General features: G+C 33.1%; 1 protein-coding gene across 3 annotated transcripts in view; it reads right to left on the bottom strand.

Moving 5' to 3' along the window:
• The window catches only part of NAV3 (neuron navigator 3), a 332,556-nt gene that overhangs the window by 190,261 nt on the left and 119,677 nt on the right, over nt 1-22,618 (bottom strand). For all 3 annotated transcript variants that reach the window (XM_069491594.1, XM_069491595.1, XM_069491596.1), the window contains exons 6-7: nt 5,955-6,023; nt 2,642-2,781 (exon numbers count right to left, since the gene is read on the bottom strand). In XM_069491594.1, coding sequence (XP_069347695.1) covers nt 2,642-2,781; nt 5,955-6,023 — 209 coding nt within the window. The remainder of the gene's footprint in view (nt 1-2,641; nt 2,782-5,954; nt 6,024-22,618) is intronic.

Here is a 22,618-nt window from a genome sequence, read left to right as displayed (position 1 = left end):
ATTTTCACCTTGCTTAGTCATACCCAAGATATGTATGCAAATTAGTTTATGATACAGATCAACTTGTCAGCAGATGGAATGTTATATTTTTATGTACATTATGCTAGAACTATAAATCTTCATGTCAAAAAGATTCAATCAAACATCTTTATCAAAATATGCATTATTTGAATACAGAATAAATTATAAATTGTTTTATATGTAACATTGATTATTGTTTTGTTTGCCCTTACAATTTAAGATACTATTTTGGAAATACAACATAGCATGGCATAATGATTGATTCAGAAACATTAATATTGGATGTATTGATGTAACAGTGTAACTCTATATTTAATAGCAAATTCCATATTGTATGTAAAACAAATTACAGATGGCTGCATCATATGATGCAATTTAAGCTTAAGTTATTACTGGCAGTTTATAGACATTTAATGCCTAGATTTGATGTATAATATTATAAATATTTTTCAATGTGAGATCACACACTTTAAATGTTTCGAAATTTTTAGTTAATTGGAATTAAACGTAATGGCTAATTTACCATGAAAACTCTTGTATTTGGCTGTAAATATGTGAAGGAAATCTGCTTTGTATGACCAAAGACTGTTTATTATATGTATCTGTCTCCATCTTGTGGTTATTATAAATATTGCTACTTTCTAATTTTCACTGCTTCTTAGATATACGTAGGAGAGGTTGAGTGGTCATGGAAAAATGTTAATGCTTATCTATCTTTGAATTTTTACTTTTAGAGACAGAAATGAAGTTAAAGAAAAAACTTTCACATTATAGAACAATCATATAGATATATTATGACATCCCATTGCTAACATTTGTAAGTCTCTGCCAACATTATTAGTAATGTCTTGAAAAAATATTATATAACTGTGGTATAATGTAGCTTAATGAAATACTTCGGCAGTCCATTCAACATATCTCTATCTATTTCTTTATTTCCTTTCTATTATTTTCTTTTTTTTGAGGCAGGGTCTCACTCTGTTGCCCAGGCTGGAGTGCAATGGTGTGATCACAGCTCACTATAATTTCCAATTCCTGTGCTCAAGGGATCCTCCTGCCTTAGCCTCCCAAGTAGCTGGGACTACAGGTGCCCACCACCATTCTTGGCTAATTTTTTTTTGAATCTTTTTGTAGAAACAGGGTCTCACTGTGTTGTCCAGGCTGGTCTTGAACTCCTGGCCTCAAGTGATCCTGACACCTCAGCCTCCCAAAGTGCTAGGATTACAGGCATGAGCCACTGCACCCAACCAACACATCTCTATTTCTAAGCTTGTTAGCTTCCTCTAGAAATTTCATACCATGTACAGGAACTATTAGCCTAAACTCATATAACACTTTCTAAAAAAGTTACAGAGCAAAAGGAAATGTTTTTCTGATAAGGAAACGTCATCTCCCTTTTCCCCAAGAAGAGTATGTCTTTAGTAATATTTCTTATACCTTGAATCAAAGATTTTATAATATTTTATATTTTAAAGACAAACTCTTAACTTCCAAATACACTGTTTTAAAATTTTTCATTCAATTCAAGAGCTGGGGATATTGCAAGATCAAGACATATTGCTCTTCTCTCATGGGTTTACAGTCTGCCCAATTTTGTTTTCATCGGAGGGTGAGATTTTCACGAAAGAGTGTCCAAATCATAGATCACATCTGTCAATTCATATCTGAGTAAGAGAAAGCTGTCTAATCATTCACCTATCTGAAATGATTTGCAATTATCTAATCCAAACAAAAGTGTTCCTACTTGGCTGAATTATTCAAATCAAACTTGCCAACCATTCTACTAACTAAATATCTGTATCACTTTGTAACTTCAAGTGTTGTTCCACGTAGAGCTCAATACTATGAAGAGAAGTTTGAAGTTCTAGTGATATGAAAACACTGATTTCCTCATGGTTCAGGTGTAAACTTCACACCCTCTGCCCTGCTATGCACTGACAGGCAGCAAGGCAGAGTCTCTTGAGTTTAAATGCACATTTTGCATATCACAGAGAACTGGGTGGCATATACCTCATTTACAATATGCCTCTAACAAATAATCCCACTAATTGTCCTTTCTTCCTAATAGTATTTTATATTTAGATTATGTACTATTTTAAGAAAACAAAACAAATATGAATAATTTATCTTTTGGGGAAAACTGAGGTCATGATATTCCCAGGCCCTGCTGCTTGCAAAGATAAATACCTATCATAATTATGTTTCAACTTTTGGTCCTCCAACCTTAACGGCCCAAAACACTTATAGTTACATTAACGGAAGCTAAGGATTCATATAAATTCAACATAGTTTTATGATTTTAGGATAAATTTTCATAAAACTTAAAAATGCATAAGAAAATAGTATTTATATATTCCTGGGAGGAAGTGCTTTTGAGAAACAGATTTAATACTTGGGTATATAAATAACTACTTTAAAATAAATGAGTTTATTTGCTTAAAATGTTCTTCAAATAAGAAAACTAGAATTCAGGAGGGGGCAGCTAGGAAACATAATGAAACTCCACTGATAACATTTCTATCCCAAAAGCTGTTACACTGCTCAAATATTAGATTTAGCATGTAATTCACAAGACTCAAGTTAGACTTGTGCCATAATGATGTAATAGGTGAAAACTTACCCTTTTCATTTCCATTTGCATAATTTGGAGGCTTGTTTTTGTCAATGCTGTTAAAGCTCTGACTTCTCCTATTTAAATTAGAGGCTCCCTGGACCTTGCTGCTGCTGCCTGCAGCTGGCACCCTAGAGGGCCCTGGAAGCCTGAAATAGTATGAGAAACATTACATCATTATTGTACATTATGAAAAGGCAAAAAGCAGGGTTCTGACCAGGGAAGAGTAAATAAGAAAATTACAATATATGATGTTCTGAAATCTATTTAGCAGAAGATGGTGGTTTAAGTGACTAATAGCTAAACACAAAGTTGGAGATCTTCAGAAAAATCTTGTTTCACTTTACAATAAACATGCTCCCAAAGAGTAGTAATAATGTAGAATAATCAAAATAATCTTTAACTTAAAAGTTATACTTACCCCACCCCTGATGAAGAAAACTTTGCCTTATAAGTACCGTAGTAATTACATGAAAAGTAAGGGAAACAATAACACTTAACTTTATTATGTTCTCTGCACATTAATAAGCAACTCACAATTGTTGTTACAGCGTTCTTTTCAATGTATGGGGCATTTGTTTTTAACAAATATAGGTGGATATAGTCTAAGTCAGCTCATATGTTAATAATAAGCTTTAATAAGAATAAAGCTACTGAAAAACTGAAAACAGCAAATGCTTATTGATTATCTAAGCTAATTACTACTTTAATTAAAACATGGTGCTGGGACCCAGATCATGAGTTAAATTATATTTTACTGGTCTGCCTCACCGAAAATCTTTCATTTTCTTGCCAAAAATAAGTACTTGGTTATCTCCCATGTGCAACCAACTGATCGCAGAGGAGATATGACAAGAAAGAATGAAGATCTCAGGAAAAAAGTTGTTAGCTGAATGACAATTTAAAATATACCTACAGTGACAGCATCTCCAGCTAGTCTTTGTGAATGAAAAACAGGACATGAGAAAATATACACAGGCTATCTTACAATAGAGGCAATTTGAGAGGAGGTCCTATAACCTACAGTTATTTTATTGGATTATATATATATCAGTTTTCATTGTTTATTTCACTGTTTAAGCAATATTTACATTAAAATTTCAATTATCAATTATTTAATGAGCTGTGTTTAAAATGTGCAATTATGAGATTTTGATTTTATACTAACACACATTGTATGATAAACTAAATCCACATACATGAAAAACTAGAAGTTAAGAACTAATATTGACATTCTAATATCATTTAGAAAAACATGATATTAAAGGTTGACAACAGCTTTGCTAGCACTGGCTGCCACCATACGAATGTCACTGTGTACTACTGTGAAAAATTTTATTTGAAAAGAAAAACAAACAAAAACAATCTAGAACCTGTAAATACAGTACTGAATATTTTTTGCAGTTCTCTTGTATAAAAATTTTAAAGAAAAGGTTGTTTATATCTGGTATATTGGTGCCCAATATATCAAAATTTCACAATTCAGTTGTTATAATATTCAAATTTTAACTCTCCTTTATTAATACTACTTGACTATATTATTTCCATAGATTACTAGGAAATCAAACCCTTAGAAAATATAAATGCTTTTATAAAAGTACCAGGCATTATAAAATGGAATCAACATCAGGAAAAAACAAATACCAGCTTAAAAACAAAAGTGTTGATTTTTCAGAACAGTTAATAGTTTCAAAATGTTGACTATGTTTTACAGTTTAAATACATATGGCTAATAAACAGTCCCTTCAGCTATTTTGCTAATTAGAGGTTTTGTCATACACAAGATTAGAATCTTTTCCAAATGATTCCAGCATTTAACTTTTGCTCAAACGAATTTACAAGGGTTTGTAACTTTAGCACAGTAACCACAGACACTAGGAATTTATAGTACCAGTGATTGCTCTCTGCAGAAAAAACTCAACGAATTTATTTGGCCAAACATCCCAATCATAATAAATCTCAGCACTATTCTTGTAGACATAGTCATAGACAGAAAATTCATTCCAAACTCAATGTATAAACAAATTCTGTCACAAAACCTGCCCTGCTTGCAATGAAAACTGACCCGTTTCTAGAAGGCAATTAAAATACATTTTAGTCTTTACTGTGACCCATAAAGCCAAGTGATCGTCAGTCCTCAGAAGAACAAATTAAAACAAATTAAAAAATTGCATTTGCTCTTCTCATTACCCTAATTTGACAGGCAGCCAGAGCTTCCAGATCATTCATCAAAGTAATAAAAGGGAAATGAGATGAAGCAAAGGGAGAGAGAAAGAGAGAGAGTCTCTATTAAAACAAGGTACTTAAAATATATTTTACATGCCCAAGTCTTAGAAGGAGTAATAAAAAATGCTCATTTGCTCATTGTACATGGCAGGTCACTGTTCCTTACACATTGTAATTTACATCATTTATTTCAGTTTTTAATTAAATACTTTTTTAAATTTGTCTCTCTAGAATCTTTGTGACTACTATGAAAATGAACAGAACTTAAAAAACCAAGGCAAGGGAAAAGGCACCTACCTCAATTCAAAGCATCAGAAGTAGTCCTTGTGGTCAAGCATTGCCTAATATGATTCATTAATGGAACAATGACTAATAAACAACCACTGGATACTTCCCCAGTGAGTGAGATGGCACACAGAATTCACATACTGCTCAGAGGTGCAAAACACTTTTGCCGTGGCTTTACTTAGCTCTTCCATGATACCATCATGCCTTCAGCAATTTAACACTGTTTTTAAAAAAATCCAATCTTTCAACATAGTTTTGTGTATCAATATTTTCCAAACAGCATGTAATGTTTTTATTACAACAGACTGTCTTTAAAACACATATGTCATAAATAAGCAAAAATTTAAACTACTACAGATAGAAAAACAGTCCATGCTGACCTGGAACTAACTTCTCCACCAAAATATAGCCATGTTTCTCAATTTGGCTTTAAAATATACAGTAATTAATGCATGCCCATCTCAAAAAGTAAATGCTTGTTGTATAACTTCCAGGTTGTGTGACCTGGAAAGAATGGGGCCTACAAATTAATTTTTTCTTTATTTGTTCTAACCCTAGAACCTAGACTTCAGCCCAGTCATATCACTTTGTATAACTAGACCAAAAAGAAGCCAAAATCCACTTAATTATCTAACACAAACATGCTCATCCCTAAGGCTATGTATGGAAATCTGCCTGGAAAAATGCAGTGTTCCAAACTTCTCATTCGGAAGTGTGTCATTTAAAAAAAATTTAGATAGGACAAAGTATCACTGGGTATTTACTTGAATATCACTAAGAAGCAATAAATTAGAGAATATTAACTGACCTAGTAGGCTTTTTTTGACTGGTTGCAATTCCACTGTGATTAGACTGAGTTGCATATCTGGCTGCCAGACTGTATGAGGAGAAACAGAGAAATTGAATTAAAGAGATTCTTTGAACATGGAAAGAAAGTACAAACTTACAAGAAAACTATGAGTTAATGAAATGCAATTGGAACACATATAAACATGTATAAAGAACAAATTAATTAGAAAATTATGGTAATGCAACATATACAACATGACCTTCGATTATGAATGCACTATGAAATAATACCGTGCACCCCTCATAATAATGTGTTATCATTGACTTTAAATTATGGCTTTGTGATATTATTAATATTTTAAAAATAGTGTTATTTCACCTTATAAAAAATTCAATATTTATAAATGTCTGAGTGAAGTCATTGTCTCCCCAGAATCTTTGTGACCACTATGTGATTAATAAGTGAAACTTTATATGATCAAAAGATCTCTTTCTTAAAAGGTTAAAATGAAAAAGAAGTATGAGAATCAGTTTCTTCAGCAAACTTTCCTAATTTGCTTTTTTTAATCTAAATATTATTTTGGAAGCTAAGTGATTAAAAAATCTGGTTTCTAGCTAATGAGTTATTGCTGGTCTTTAGTACTAGATTTTTTTTCAAGTGAAAATAAAAGATGTTTCGTCTAAAGAAAGATCTATACAAAAACTGAAATTCAAGTGGCATTAAATTCTTCAAAACAAACAAGAAATATGAATGACAACTTCTGGGCATTCTTAAATCACATTTCTTAATAACTTTTTAAATTAAAATATTTATTCATTGACACACAAGAAAGCATTTTTTAAACAAGTTTTGAAAAGCGATACCTTATAAACAAAATGTAAATTTGCACATTGTTAAACTCATTTCTGGGTTACCTAAGTGTTCTGGAATCAGTGTTCTGAAGGATATGGTTAGACCCAATAGACCCAGGACGTGTTCACCCACCCTATAGTGGTCATAGGTTGATGCCGGAGTGGAGAACCACTTCTCAGGTGAACTGTGATGACTCTACATGAACCCAGTTGCTGTGCATGCACAGTCTCCAAGGCCTCCAAGGAAACAAAAACAGCATGGGGGTGCTGGAATCACTTGGAACTCTGCTGCAGTTGAACCAATTGCTTTGCTGCTAAGCAGAGGGTATTTTAGTCAAGGAAATGATTACTTAGGATGATGATGTGTTTCCTAAATTAACTCTTACTACACTGAGCCAGTCTGTGGTAGGAACATGCTGGTTCTTAAAACTGCCTGCCTCAAGGGGAATACATCCTCATACAGAGGGGGCTTTTCAGGTTCACAGACCACTTATTTTTCACATCTGGCATGTGATATATTATTATTTGCATATAATACATTTTGTAGTCTAACTACACTGAGCACTGAGACAACTGTCCACAACTGGCCAAACTACCTCAGAAACAATAATCTCAGGGAATAAGTTAGAAATAAAAACCAAACTGTCTTAATGCAATGAGACAGTAATTTAAATTAAAAAATAAAATCACCCAAGATGAAGAAAAATCTTTTGTGAACTTCTAAGTCTACTTGTCAATCCAAGAGTAAGAGAACTATTAATACTTATCACTATGTCTATCCTATACTCTCTTTATACTTTCTAATTTGACATAAATATTAGCAATAGAGATGACAATGAGACAATGTAGTTCTTGTTAGGGAACTAAAGCCCCTTATTGATTTTTCCTCCATGATTTTAAAGAAGTGGCATATTATAATTTCCAGTGAAGAACTGGAAAACCAACAACAAACTCCAGAGAAGTTGAATGGTTTAGCCAAAATCAGTTTTGTTTGCTGGTTCATGTGTATTTTCTTACTTATAACAAAAAATACTTTATTTGCTGCCTATGTATTTATATAAAACTCTCAATTAATCTCTTAAAAGATAGCTTCTGCCCTGCTTTCTTTGCACTTGTAAAGCTGTTATCCCCCAGAACACAAGAATTTTCATCAGTTGTCATGAAATTCTAAAGTCTTTGTATTTGACCAATTTGGTCCCTCCACTTTTTGAACCTTTCCCTTCCATAGACTGTCATTCTAATAAGCTCACCTGATTTGTCTACCATTATTCTTGTCCATTTGCTCTTTCATTTACTGGGTCTTCTTCTTATCCCCATCTCTTAAAGACATTATTTTTCCCCCAGTAGTGTGTACTCTTTTCTCAAACACTTTTTTATATTGTTTGCTTAGTAATTTCTTTCCTACTAAATTTTTAACTGAAATTCTACCCTCTAGAATTAAGCTGCTTTATATTGCCAACTATCAATATCGACTGAAAAAAAGGCTTGTCCATTTACATAATCTTTAAGCTTACACACCAAACTCACCATTTCCCTCTTTTATCCTCCAAGTCCTAATCAATTCCTTCCTTTGATTTCTTTTTTTATGTCTATTCATAGGACCATTTTTTTAATCCTGCAGGATTAAAACCTTAATAGTTGACTCTTTGCTTTCTCCTTTCAATTATTGCAGAAGAGCAATCAACACCTAGTCATGCTGATTCAGCCTCTCCAAATCCATTGGCATCTATGTTCTCCTTCAATTTCCATGTTTTATCACACTAATTCAAGCCTTCAACACTTTCCACACCACCTCTGGCCTAGAGGAATTCAAATGTTGTATTGTTTATCAAATTCAGTCTCCAGAATGCAATATTAGAACCAGAAGGGACCATAAAATGCATCGAGGCTTGTCTCCTGATACTATAAGTGAAGAAAGAAAAGCCCAAAGAGATATAATAAATTTCCTAAAACATGCAGCTGACCAGTAAAATTCAAAGTAAAATTTGACATTCAAGGGCCTCTACAAAATATTCTTACATTTCCACTTTTATGTTCTACTTTCTCACCTTATAAATTTTCTAGCTAAGAGGAGTTCTTACCTCAGTTGCACTTGTGTATTATTCTGTGCTTTTACTCATACTATAATTCCTATGGGAATACTTCCTACCTGGACCTGTCATACCAAATTCTATCCATTTTTCAAGGACCATCTTAAATGGCATCAAGTCCATGCAACATTTCATCCTCTCCTAGACCCATATTACATTTCTATGCTTCCATAACTATTCTTGTACGCTTTTATGTAACAAAAAATTTAATAAGCTACTTCAACCTTTTAAATAAGCTATTTAAACATAGCAAGGTTTCTCCAAGGTAATCTTTTCAATTAAATTATTGTAAAGTATAGAATAATTTATCAGAAAATTTCCTTGAAAGTACACTTGAAACATGTTCAATTTGACAAAATTAAAAGAGTATGAATACTTTGGGATCATTTTTAGGTAATAAAATTCCTGGTATTTTGTGATTCAATCAAATGTACAAGACTATCATAGATACTGAGTGTTTGCCAACTTTCTCCTATTAAAAGAAAAAACTAATACATTTTGAAAACATAATATGTCATACCTCACCAAATCAATAGTAAGTATAGTAACAGGGAGTGTATCCTTAACACAATTATTGACTGGGCAATAGAAACAATTTTTCAAAGATGTATAGTCCAGAAATAGAACAATAAAAACACACACAGTGGAAGATTCAACAGGACAAATGACTCAGTTCATTTAACATATAAATTGCAAGAAAAAATTATGGAGGGAAAACCCATAGAGTCTTACAAGAACTTACAACCAACTGTAATATAGATAGTCTTATTTGGATCCTGACCCAATAAACAACTGTTAAAATTTTATGAGAAAATTGAGGAAACTTTTAACACCTGGATTTTAAATTAAACCAAGTAATTAATATTAATTTTTAAAGTGTGATAATTATTTTGAATTGTGAATAGGATAAAAAGAAATTTTATCTTTCAGAGACATATCTTTAAATTTTTTTTATAAAATGAGGCTGAATAGTTGATTCAAAATAATCAATAATGGGATTAGGGGCCTGGAATGGTTGGACCTAAATAAAATGAGGTACATTGTGAGTTTATATTGGCTGAATCTGATTAGTGGATCTATGAGAAATTAGAATGGAATTTAGTATGTTAAAATATAAAAGGTAGGATAAGAACTATTCTTATTTATTATCATTATTATTGTTATCACTTAGAAAATAATTACTCTGCAAGGTATAACTGCCACAAATGCTTAGCATATCAAAAACAATTAATATTATTTTTGGTAGGTTTATTCCATAAGAGTCTATTTTCTAGTACTGAGAAGAAAATATTATTTCAGCAGTTAACTCATTGGCCTTATCAATTTCATCAATTTTTCGTGATCCCTGCTACTAACAGACCATATTATACCAATTGCATTTCTAACAGCAGCCTCACCAAAAATCACTGGCCTGTTGCTATGTAAGTCTCTACCACTCTTAGATGTTTATAGACTAAGAAGCATGGACTCTTTGCAAAAACAATTTCTTTATTTTTTTTGCAGGCTCTTTAGCTTCCATTGGAAGCTCAATTGGTGAATCATTAATTGGCTTAATACCTAATATTTCTATAATATCGTGTAATGTTCAAGGCATTGTGTGTACATATATGCATATGTGTATATGTGTGTATATGTGTGTAATTTAATTAGAAAGTTGTTAATTCTGGTTCTAATTATAGTTTTGCTGCCAACCTGTTTTAATGTCCTTAGTAATGATGTTTAAATGTCTGTTACCTCTCCCTGTTCTGTCTCTTCATCGGAAAGGAAGACAGGAAGATAGTAAGGGAGGTTTAGGTGAACATTTGTAATGTTATCTAAAAGTTAAGCTACTACTTCAGCCTTAAAAATCACTGGTAATTTAGGATGAACAGCAATATTAAATCCTCAGTCTCAATATTCCTCTTTTTTTTCCTCTTAATTTTTCTCTTTTAAACTCTCACATGATCAATCGCTCCCCATTTCTCACACTACTTTTTTTGATCTGAGTTAGATCAAAATCCTTCCTTCTCAATAGATTTTATTTTTCTTAACAAGCTTCTTTGCCTATGCTTCCCTGGACAGCAGAAAATAATTTTTCCTCACAGTGCTCATAACTCCATTTCCCAAGTTCAAGTTTGTAACATATATGTAACAAAGCATGTGAGTAGGCACAGCTAACTTGCAGTTTATTATAAGACAGACACAGGGAACATGTAGACACAGCTTTAGGCAAGTGTGGGTAAATAATCCTAGTCAGAAAACCAGTAGACATCTGGACTGAAGCTTGAATATATTATTTTTTCCCTGAAATGTTGTCAAATGAGACTCTTAGTTCAAGAGTGGGCAAAATTTATCAGAAACAAAAGCAGAAAAGAAATAAATATTTGGATTGTGAGACTCACTGTGAGTCCTACTAAAGGAAGTATCTGCTCATCTTTCTGATAAAGTGGAATATCAAGGGGATGCTTATTTTTCCTAAACATAGAAGGGAGAAGAGAAATCTATTTATAGTTATTTTTTTTAAAGTATGGAACTTATCTGGTGTTTAAAACACAGAAGAATGCAAACTGCCAGAACTTCCTATTCCAGCTTCAGTGTAAATTCCCACGTGGAATTATAATATCCATTTAATATAAGGAAAGAAAGCTTCTCAAAGTAAACAGGTCTTAAATTGTGGTTATCCATTTTTACTAACCACTAGAGTCTCACTACTCCAAATGTGGTCTGTAGACCAACAAGACTGGCATCACCTGGGACTAGTTAGAAACACAGAATCTCAGATCCCACCCCAGACTTGCAGAACCAGAATCTTCATTTTAACAAAATCCCCAGGTGATTCCTATGCATAATAAAATTGAAGAAGCCGTGCTCTAGAGAATATCTACAAAAGTCTCCTTGGAAGGAGAAAATCTGTAGTTTCCAAAGTCAAACAGCGTAATCAAAACATCTCAAACTATGCCTCTTAGTACTCATCCCCCATCACAGTGCTACCCTAGATGCTAACACCGGCCTTCCTCTAGAAATCCTCATCTTGCTTAGCTTTCCTGATACAAGAGCCACATCTCCAGCTACTACTCCTACTTCCCAAATACTGCTCCACCCCCAAAATTTTATGCTATGCCCATGAATACTTTCAAAATCATAATCCCAAATATCAGTTAATCTACTCCTCCCTTCCTTTTACAGCAAATCTGTATTTTAAACTCCAGTCATTCCTAAACTTCAAAATCTCCTTTCCAAATATCTCCTTGATGTCTCTTAGTCTATCTAGAATATACGGTAATTGGTCAGGTTAAGTGTCTGTCTCCTGAACAGATTGTGTTGTTCTCCAGGGCAGGAATTATGTTATATTCATTTTGCTTTCTCAGTCCCTATCACGGGGTTGGTATATGTTCAATAACTAAATAACTGATTGACATTTAATGGATGCGATTACCATACTATGGCATGTTATATCTTCATCTTCTAAGTAATGGAAATTGTTTCAAGAATGGAATTATCAGAAGTATGTTAAAGGAGGGAACAGAAAGACTCTAATTATTATTGTATCCTTATTAAGCAACAGCAATTTACAATAATTTATTTATTCCTCACAATAGTCCTGCAAAGGTGATACCATACATCTGACTGACAAATAGGAAAACAGAAGCTTTTAAACATTAATTCATTTTGCACAAATTATACATCTTGTAAATTATGGCGCTAAAATTCTGACTTAAATTTGTTAGATCTAGAAGCTGTATTCTGTTTTCTTATACCATATTGTATGCTTATAAATTATCAATTGGAATATTTTCATTGCCCTTTGGATTTGTGAATATTTTCAAGATATTATGATAATATCCTATAGACTATCATCTTTTACAGCCCAAATAAATCTACTTTTAATAGATACTATTTGGCTTGCAGATAGATATTAATAAACAACTTCCTTTAACAAGTCTCTTTACCTAGAAATCTATAATAAATGATCAAAATATTTTTAAATATTATAACCATAGTATCTAAGCAACTATCCTCACAGTCTTCCAAGCAAACATTATCATTTAAATTTTTAAACAAAATTTTAGTCAGTGCTAAAAATATGTCATAAATTATAAATAGCCATGCCTATATTCATTACAGACATCACTAATCAAACACAGAACTTTTTTTCTACTAAGGTATGTGTATGCTAACCTCACAATCCTTAGCTAGGATTCAAAAAGCCCTTATTATTCAAGAGGAATTATAATGAAAGTTAAAACTTATTTCCATCTCTCCTCTATACTTTCATCAAAATATTGTTAAGGAGATTCGAATAGTTCCATACAGGATTTTTTAAGAAGACTCTATTTCTGTTTTAGTTATTCTAACAGTGGACATCCATGCAGAGTCAAAAAATATATATATATATATACACACATATATATATATAAAATCTTATTCCTTAGTTTCAACCTGAAGAATCACATTTGCCCCCCAACAAAATACACATAGGTTATTTTTAATAGAAATCACCAAAATATAATACCTGAACCTCATTCAATTTATCAACTTTATCTCCTTTGGATCCTGTCAAGCTGCTTCCAAAAAATCTCAGCTGAAGCATTTGATATTTGCATCATCTCAACTTATGTTTAATTATTATGATCATTTTAAATATTTTTCTTGTCTTATTCATTTATTCTACAAATATTTTAATGCCCACTGTTTGTCCAGGGAAGAACCTAGAGAGCCACATGAACTTGCTAAGGAATTTGGTCTTTATCCTACTTGTAGTGGGGAACTCCCCAAAGGTTTTAATTGCAGAATAAATAATAAATTCCAAGATTAGATAGATACTTTTTTTAGATATGTAAAGGAGGAATTGAGGGAGGAATGAAACTGGGAGATTTAGTAAGACTGGAAACAGGGAGACCAAAGAGGTGCTCACTGCTTTAATTCAAGCAAAATATGATTAGAACTTGAATGTAGACAGAGGCACAGGAAATAGAAGTAAATAACTGAGATAGTTAAAATAGTGGACGTAGGAACTGAAAGAAAGGGAAGAATCAAAGATGACTCCTGGGCCTCTGGCCTGAGTTTCACTGTACATTTACATAGAAAAACGAGGTTAAACATCCTCAGTATAGGGCATTCAGAGAAAAAAAAAAAATTAAGAGTCCAATTCTAAGTTATGTCAGTCAACATTCAAGGAGTGGAGGAAGTAATAGGAAATACTGGGACGATGGACATTCAGGAATAAGTAATCACACCTTCAGAGTGATCATAAAGTTCACTTCATAATCATATTACGATGGTTCACTTATAAAGTATATAAATGCTTTTGGATGTTGAATTAATGAATAAATAAGAAACCAAATTCATATTCCCCCCCTAAGGTTTTTAAAGTGGCAAATAGACATAGGTATTGAGAAATTTAACTTAGTTCTGTGTTCTCCTTATTTAATACGCATATATTCATTTACACAACCAACCAATTAAATCATTAAAAACACTTGTATTGACCACCTACCATGTATTAGCACTGACTAGAAAGAATTCAGTTGGAAAAATTAGGTTTAAGCATGCAGAGATCACTGTTTTCCTTCTGAGAATTATAACCCCTATTATCATGTATACTAACTCAAATATTCTTCATAAAAGTGTAATTTGATATTTAATGGAAACAATTCATTTCAAGCTTGGAAAGAGAAACACAAAAGTATTATGTAGATGTGCAAAAAACGATATATTAAAATATTTATTTTCTGTGAAGTAATGAACTGAAATGCCAGTAGCGAAGATCTAGAATATTGGTTAATAGCACAGACTCTAAAGTCAGCTGCTCTGCTCAGAATTCAGCTCATCTGCTCTCTGTGCCTATTTCCTCATCTGTAAAATGAGGACGATTACTTTTCCTATCTCAAGGTTTTTGTGAGGACTACATTGTAAAATCACTAAGAAGAGTGTCTGGTACACATAAGTGCTACAACAGTTAAGAAAATGCAGTGGAATTCAGCTGAACATTTGAGAGTCCCTGGAGGCTCTGTAAATATTCTGGTGAACTTTGTATAACATAACATCTATATTTCTCAGTCCCTACAATTACCCTGTACTTGGTTGTCTTCCCAACACCACATCCTTTGGTTCTCACCTATCACTTTTGATGTAACTATTAATATATTCTTACTAGAAAGCCCGTAAGTATGGCCCTTTCAGTGTAATGGCTGAGCTCTGAATGATGGTTCTTGGTCTCCAAGTTTAAAATTACTTTGAAACCAGGATTTCTTGAAAGCAAATACAATTAAATATTATCCTCCCTAAAATTTTTATAGGTACTATTCACTCTTCTTGCTTCCCAGACTCAACAATATACATGTCTATGGGACCTGGCCCAATAAAAAACCATCAGAAACTGTCCCAATAGGACATCCAAGAACCACCATTCCCAAAACAACACACATACAGGGTGGGCCTTCCAGAACTTATATCTCTTGACAGTATACATAACCCAAAAAGTATCTTAAATTTGAGTTTAAATAAATGTTTTGTTTTGTGACATGGTGATTAGAAGAAGATATAGTTTGATGTAGTATATTTAAATATTTCAACCTGAATTTTGTATTACATTTGTATTCTAAATTTCACAATAATTTGGAAGACTAGGATTAAATGTCTCAGGAGATGAGGCATTTCTCAATAGAAAAACATTTGCTTTTAAGAAGTTAGCATAAAATTACCAACTCAGCACACTGCAAAACAAACAAAAAGAACATTATTCTCATTTGCTCATTTCAGCCACAAATGTTTGTGGTCCCCAGAGTTCTGTGCTCAGCTCTCCTTTTGCCTACTTTTATACTATTTTCCTGAGCTATCTCTTCTATTTTTTCAGTCAATAAAACATTGCTAAACTAATGTCCCGAGGTCAATATTTCTAGCCCTGGCCACTCTCCTGAAACCATCATCTAGAAATCCCATTAAAATCTCAAAGCAAAGAAGGCTAAATCTGAACTTTTTTCTCTCCACCTCCTTCCTCTCATTGGTTCCCAATATTGTATTATCTTTTCTTTTCTTATTGAAATACATCATCATCCAATTAGTCAACAAAAATACAAACATAATGATTGTCTTTTACCATTACTTCCAGTCACTAAATCCATTGTTCTAATCAGACCCTCATGTCATATCCACTAAAATTAAATTGTTCACTCTTGTCACTATAGCTGCAGTGTTGTTCCCTAGTCTTTCCACAAAGCACATCTTTTCCCTACCCTGTCACTAGGGCAGTCTTTCTGAATTACAAATAGCCTCATTTTTCCTCTGCTAAAAAATCTTCAAAGCAATTTTCCTTTACATGCAGGAAGTCCCAGCTTCTAATCACAGAATTCACAGCCTCCATAAATTGACCTTGCCTACTTTCCTAGTCTTATGTCTTATCATACACTGTGACTACTTCAACACGGGCATATAATAAATTCATTGATCATCCTTCCATGGAGAGGTGATATCTTTGTGCTATACACTCCCTCTTTGAATCTGGGTGGGCTTCTGCCTTCTTTAACTAATAGAGTCACCGTCTAAGAAGGAGGGTGCCGCTGAGGCCACCATGCTGCAGTGGTCATATGCAGTCTCCATTCCAGTTAAGCTGCCAGACTTGCGACTGAAGAGTTCATCTTGGAAGTGGATTCTCCCTCCAGAGATGTTCTGCCTCCCAGAAGTTCATGACACCCCAGCCATCCCCATCCTTCTCCGGTTGATACCACCAACATAAGGGAGCAAGGACAACCTATCTGTTCAGAGCTTTGCCTGATTTCTTGGTTTACAAAATCCATGAGTATAACAGATGGTTATTGTTTTGTGTCACTAGACGGTAGAGTGTTTTTTAAACAACTATACATAACCGGAACACATTTCTACTTAAACTTTCTCCTCAGCCAAATAGCTGCAGTTTCCTGAATGTGAAATGGCATTTCCTTCGTCAGCGCCTTCATCTGCGTACTTTCCTCTAACTTTGGTCACTGAGCAACTTGTACTCTGTTAAATTAGTGAACACACCTATTAAACTACCCACTTACATTTCTAGGTACTCTTTAAGATTGTGGACAATTTGAAAAGTAACAACATCACCGTATCTCAACCACATATGTACTATAACTCTGGGCACATGGTGGGGGCCAATTTATTTGTGGAAAGGTCACATGTGAACTTGCAAATCACCAGTGGAATAGCACACTAAGCTCTAATGTAATATTAAAAGGATCACTAGCAACAGTATCATCTTTCATGAAGCCATACCATATGTTATGCATTGACTTTGCCTAACTAGACAGTGGTTGCTTCATCAAAACATAAAAATCAGGCACAGGCAGTAATTTTTTAAATGGATGCACTTAATACAGAAGTAGTCGAATAAACTATGTTTATCAGAAGCAAAGTAAAGGCAATCTTTCACATTTCATAGGTTTTTATAACTTCATCTATATTAAGAATTTTATAGAAAATTATTTTAGAATCATCCTTATTTCCTGCCTTGTATATTTAACCTTCAGTCTTGGAGTCACATAAATGTATCCTAAGAGTGGAAATTCCTACACAGAATCCCTATATAGTCAGACATTTAGTACTCTTGATTCCCAAAGAAAGAGAAAAGCATGCTTAATCTTAATATCACATTTATTCTTTTAACAGCATGACTCCCAAGGAAACAAGGAGGAATACAAAGAAAAAAAATCTCAGAATACAAAGTAAGAAATTTCTTAGGTTTTTATTTTAGTGGCCTATTTTACCTCCCAATTTTATTTCTCTTCTATAAAATGTATCATGTTAAAAAGGCAGGAATTATTTCCTTTCAAATTCACTGAACAGAGCTTGAGAGAAAAATGGTGAATAAATTACCCAAGACATATTATAATTAAATATATTTTTTAAAACCCTTATGCTAAGAGTTTTTGCTCAAAAGAACAAATGTTGAAGACAGTAAAGTACATTCACTAAAGATTTTTAAGACTGAGATAGACTGAAACATATATCTTTATATGTCCTATGATTGCTCAGGGTAAGAATGAAACTATATATTCAGAAATAAGATTTAAAGATTGCCTTAAACCAAATTCTTCCTTTAGTGTAAAGATTTTCCCTTCTGCAGCATCCTTGTGAACTTCTACAAAATGATAACTGACAAGCTATTAGCTCTAAGAAAAACAGAGGTGTTTAGCCACTTCTGCAAATATATCCTTCATACCTCAAAACCATACATGTTCCTTAACAATATATATTTAAGACATTTTGCAACAACTGTCCTCACTTCAGAGTATGTAATAAAATACTTTGTCCTTATACTTAAATTTTGCTGAGAGTTCACTGAAAATAGTTATTGCCTAATCCATAAATGAGTCAGAAACAGCTTTTATCCACATGTGTTTCTTTTTAGTAACTGGGTGGCTGAAATATCATCCCGATTGCATTTGAGACAGGTTACTGTGATAACTTATCCCATTAGTGAAATGTGGTATGAAAATATATTTTAACCTCTGTCTTATCTTAAATTTCTACAGACAGTTAATAAGGCCACCTGCATGGTCTGCTTTTGTGAGATCTCAAAACAGTAACTGAAGAGGGAGATGCCTGTGTAAGATTTTACAGCATCAAAGTCTCTTGCTTATTTAGGAATTTCAAACTTCAAGATAAAGGAGAACTCAGGAAACCAGGCTCATATTTCTTTGACAATTTTACCATAAATTAGATTTCCACAATGCTTTTACTTATGCATAGCTCAAAATACTATGCTGTTACATGGATTTTTTTTCCATGTACAATTTTCAGTATGGAGTTAAATTACATCTCAGTACGTTCAAAGCTCCATTCCAAAAGTTCATTTTAATGCAGCAATCTTAAAAGAAAAGTCCCCCAAATACTGGTAGACAAAGCTATTTTGTCAAACTAAGAATTTAAATAAGTTTGGCAAAGTCCACCCTGATAAGTGAAAAATTGGATTATTTAATACTTCTGAAGACCTAAAAAGCATTACAATCAGCATAAAATATGTTAACAATGATTTCTTAGTAAATATGATCACGAAAATTACCTTTAATAATTACATTTAAAAATAATTATGTAAATGCATATCTATAAAGTATGTGAAAATTTATGAGAAAGTCTTTTCTATTGAGGCTGCTTCCCATTTACTACAAAGCAAATGCAATCATCAATACAATCCGTTTCGTATTATTAAGTGGTGGTTGGAGTCTCAAAACATCTCTCTGATGGTGAGCTTTGGTCCAGAGCCTGCCACACAGCCTTGCAGAGAGAGAGGCTGTTTTTTTTTCTTTTTGTTTTTTCTTTTTAATACACCTTATGAGACTGAGAGGTCAATCAGAAAGGGGGATGCAGTGGGGATGATCGGAAGTAGAAGTATAGAAAAGGGAATATGAAGAGGCAGATGTTGAAAGTGTGCTTTATAATGAAGACATGTCCAACAGTTATAGCCTCATGGGCAAGACTATTTCAGTTGCTAAAATGTGTATATCCCCTAGATCCAATTCCACGCTCACCTGGTCATCCCCTGATTATAATTTGGTTTTCCATGTAAATCTGACTACAGGAAAATAATTCAGTGGTTTAACATGATTATTAAAGATTTTGAGAAACTTGCAATTTCTATTGTAGGTCAATAAGTTGAAAATAAGTCAGTCTTTAGTAGAAAACTAATATTAATAATTTCATATGGTATAAAATTGCAAGTAAAATAATCAAGTCTATATTACCAGTGCTCTATTTGAGAAGAGAGTCCCTTATAAATACTAAAAATCTAATATTTGTAGTTAAAACCAAATTTCTGGTGCTTGAGAGAAAATGTTCGTTAAATGTATAAACAGTACATCAAAATGTCCTGTGGTAAATTTTTTAAATAAATGAATCACAAATTAGTTATCCTGAGTCATAGTTCTATTATGATACACATTTCATGTAAAAAAGTTTTGGCAGTTATGGCTAAATTATATAATAATGGCTCATCATTGTTTTTATCTAAATATTTGTGTCAAAAAGCATGTCTTATTCTCTAAATTAAGAGTCAGTCTAATACTTTACGAACGTATTTATCTTCTCATAATTCCTTTGTAAAGATAAAGTATAATTATAATTTTTTTATTTTATGCCTAGAAAATTAAGCTCAATTAATTGATCCTGATTTTGTTAAGAAAAATAAAAGTTATCAGAACTAAGAATGATTCTGTCCATGTGTACTCAAATTCTCTAATATGGTGCCACAAATGTGTCAATAGAGGCTTAATAAAAGTTTAAGTTCATAACATGAAGGAGAACAGGATAGAAGACAGGGGCCATTAACAGGCAAGAGACATCAACAGACTTTGGAGAACAGGAAATAAGTGGAGGAATATTAGTGGAGAGTAAGGAAAGCCTTGCCGTAGTGTACACATGGAGGGAGGATTCAACCTAGAATAGTAAGGAGGGAAGCTGGACTAGAAAATTGCAGATGAGCTCATGAGCAAAAAGAACAAGATTAAATGTCTGTCATCCTTTATCTATTACCACTCCATGGGCAGATGTTTTTATAGAAAAAAACAAACAAAACAAAAACCAACTAACTAACCACCTGAACAAGCAAGAAGCATTTAAACTATAATAATTGAATATTTTCAAAGAAAAAGATGCTGGCAGATAGACACCCCTTGGTTTACCTGGACTGATCCCCCTAAATCATTATACAATGAGCTCTAGCACATATTTAAAGTGATATATTATTTTATGCTTAAATTTAAACAAATAGCAACTTTCAGAAAGGTTTTGAATAGGAAATAATCAGAGTATATGTCTTGACTCTGCAGAACATGTTTATAGTAGCTACTTTATAGACACTCCATTAGTTTTCAGCTCTAATCAAAGTCTACAGTGCAAAATCCACAGGTGATTTCTCAATACTCATCCTACTTATCTGCAACATTTCATGTAGTTGAGGTCCCACAAATAATGGTGAGAAACACAAACTTTGTAATCAGAGCCTGGATTCAATTTACAGCTTACTCTCTATGAAACTTTGTGCAATTTAATTGGCCTTTCCATTTTTAGTTTCCTTATTTGAAAAGTAGGACTAAGAATACAGTACCTGTGTTGTAGGCCTGCTGGGAGGGTTGAAAGAGTGAACATGTGTATAAACTACTTAGAATAGCGACTGGAACACAGAAGAGGTTACATATAAATTATGACTATTGACCTCTCTGCCCTTTTTGGAACATGTTTTCCACTTGCTTTCCAGGACATCAAGCTTTCTTTGTTTTCTTCCTACTTTACAGGCTGACTGTTTTTGGTCTCTTCCACCAGGTCTTGCTCTCTTTTTGATCTCTGACATTGCTGGGCTCCTGACCCAAGGCCTCAGCTTTCTTCTCTTCCTCACCTATGCACAGTTTGGCAACTTTATCATGTCTAGTCTCATAGATTTCCATAATTTTTATGTGCTTATGTCTTCATAATTTTTATCTACAGGCTATATCTGTCCCTTAAACTCATCATGCAATCCCAATGTTCTCCTCAATATTTCTACTCAGAATAAATATATACATATGGTATAATACTTCATATGGTATCAAAGATGGTATCAATGGTTTCATATGGTATCAAACATATATCAAAGATGTTTCAAACTTGACATGCCAATATGTGAATATCTGACCTTCTCCATACCAAACTTGATCCTCCCATTTTTTTTTCCATTTTACTTAATGGAAATACCATCTTTCTAACAGACAATACTGCTAATATGTTGACAATCTAGAGTCTCAATGTTAGAGTCTCCTTTCTGTTTACCAATTCCATTACAAATCTGTCAGCAAATTCTACTAGCAGTACTTTCAGAATACATTGGGAATTTAACATCCTTTCTCTACTTTTACGAGGGTAGTCCAAGATTTTCTCTGTGACTCCTTGCTAGTACTTCTCCCCCACTACACTCTATTTTCAACTCAGAATCCATTTATATGCCTGTTTATATCTCTCCTAACAGTGTAGTAGCTTCCCATCTCTCTAGAGGAAAAGCCAAAGTCCTTACAATGGCAACAGATTTGTTCTAATCCTTGCCTTTTTGTGAATTAGATCTTACTCCTTTTCTACCTCTTTCATTTGATCCACTCCAACTGGAATAGATATTTTCTCTTCTTGAAATAAACCAGATGAGCTCCTAACTCAAGGTCTAAGTCCTTGTTCTGTGTCAGCCTGAAATACTCTACCCCAAGATAATCACACAAGTTTTCTCACTTTCTTTGAGAAGTGTCATCATCTTAGTGAGAACTTTCCTTAGCATACTATTTAAATTTGCAAAAATATGGCACCCATACATCTGATTCCCTTTTTTATGATTTATTTTTCTCCATCATCAGCAAATTACTGATATATATTTTTTATTGTCTCCCATTGCCAGAATGAAAGCTTCAAGAGAACAACGATGTTTAAATCCACTTTGTCTTCTGCTATATATCCAGTGCCAAGAAGATTGGCTGCAACATACTAAGGGCTTAATCCATATTTGTTGAATTAAAGAGAGTAGGGGAAAATGGGCAAGTGTGAATCAAAGGATAACCAATATGATGAATACAAACTACTGATAGAAGTATTTTATTTAGCTATATGAGAGTAGCTACTAAATAAAATACCTAAAAAATATTAAAGGCATTATCTCTATGTAATTAGTCTGGGAATGTGAAGGGCTGATCATTATTAGGCTATTTTAATCACAGGATTATTATTACTTTGAAGTATTTTTATATATTTATTAAAATTAAAAGTG

This window comes from Eulemur rufifrons, chromosome 16 (genome assembly GCF_041146395.1).
Source record: "Eulemur rufifrons isolate Redbay chromosome 16, OSU_ERuf_1, whole genome shotgun sequence".
Lineage (NCBI taxonomy): Eukaryota > Metazoa > Chordata > Mammalia > Primates > Lemuridae > Eulemur > Eulemur rufifrons.
This window is presented reverse-complemented; position numbering and strand designations above follow the sequence as displayed.